This window comes from Orycteropus afer, unplaced genomic scaffold (assembly GCF_000298275.1).
Source record: "Orycteropus afer afer isolate SDZICR_OR568_19922 unplaced genomic scaffold, OryAfe1.0 scaffold00046, whole genome shotgun sequence".
NCBI classification, from domain to species: domain Eukaryota; kingdom Metazoa; phylum Chordata; class Mammalia; order Tubulidentata; family Orycteropodidae; genus Orycteropus; species Orycteropus afer.
This window is the reverse complement of record NW_006921633.1, coordinates 12,852,875-12,853,582: the sequence shown is the minus strand read 5'-3', so window position 1 is coordinate 12,853,582 and position 708 is coordinate 12,852,875. Positions and strand designations below refer to the sequence as shown.

The 708-nt window shown below is 32.1% G+C and overlaps 1 protein-coding gene across 1 annotated transcript in view; it reads left to right on the top strand.

The window, feature by feature from the left end:
• Positions 1-708, top strand: part of XPO1 (exportin 1) — a 55,283-nt gene that overhangs the window by 45,687 nt on the left and 8,888 nt on the right. The window contains exon 15 of the mRNA XM_042780563.1: positions 616-692. Within this exon, the coding sequence (XP_042636497.1) occupies positions 616-692 (77 nt within the window). The remainder of the gene's footprint in view (positions 1-615; positions 693-708) is intronic.

Below are 708 nucleotides of genomic sequence, written 5' to 3'. Positions count from 1 at the left end.
TCAAGTTAAGCTCTTTGTGACAGGGCTTTTCAGCCTAAATCAAGATATTCCTGCTTTTAAGGAACATCTTAGGGATTTCCTAGTACAAATAAAGGTATGTATTTTCAGTAGCAGAAATATTAAGACTAGTATAACCACTTAATTGTTGCCCATTAAATCAGTCACTTTATTCATAATATAAAGTCACTGTTTCTTTATAATGTACTTTCTGTTTTTCAATAACTCTGAGATTGATTATAGAATGAAAAGGTTAGGTTTGAAACTTACATAATTCATTTAGATCATCTAAATGTGTATTGCAAAATTGGCACCTAACAACAATATAGAGAGATAATGCAACTAATCTCAATTTAGCAACTGTCATTATGTGTAGGAGAAACATCTTGGTAGATATCTTTGCTTATTTCACCAAGTACATTTTTATATGCCTCTTTTGTAACTATTCTTTCTTTCAACTAACTTTTAGTTTTACTTCAGCTATGTAGTATTGTATCGATACACTGTAATTTAAAACTCAACCATTTCATGGATAGTTTGTACTCATTTGCATGTGGGGAGAGCTCCAACTAGTTTTTTGAAGCTTCTTATGTTGACATTTCAACTTTATTTTCACAGGAGTTTGCAGGTGAAGATACATCTGATCTGTTTTTGGAAGAAAGAGAAACAGCCCTTCGACAGGCTCAGGAAGAGAAGCATAAACTTCAAATG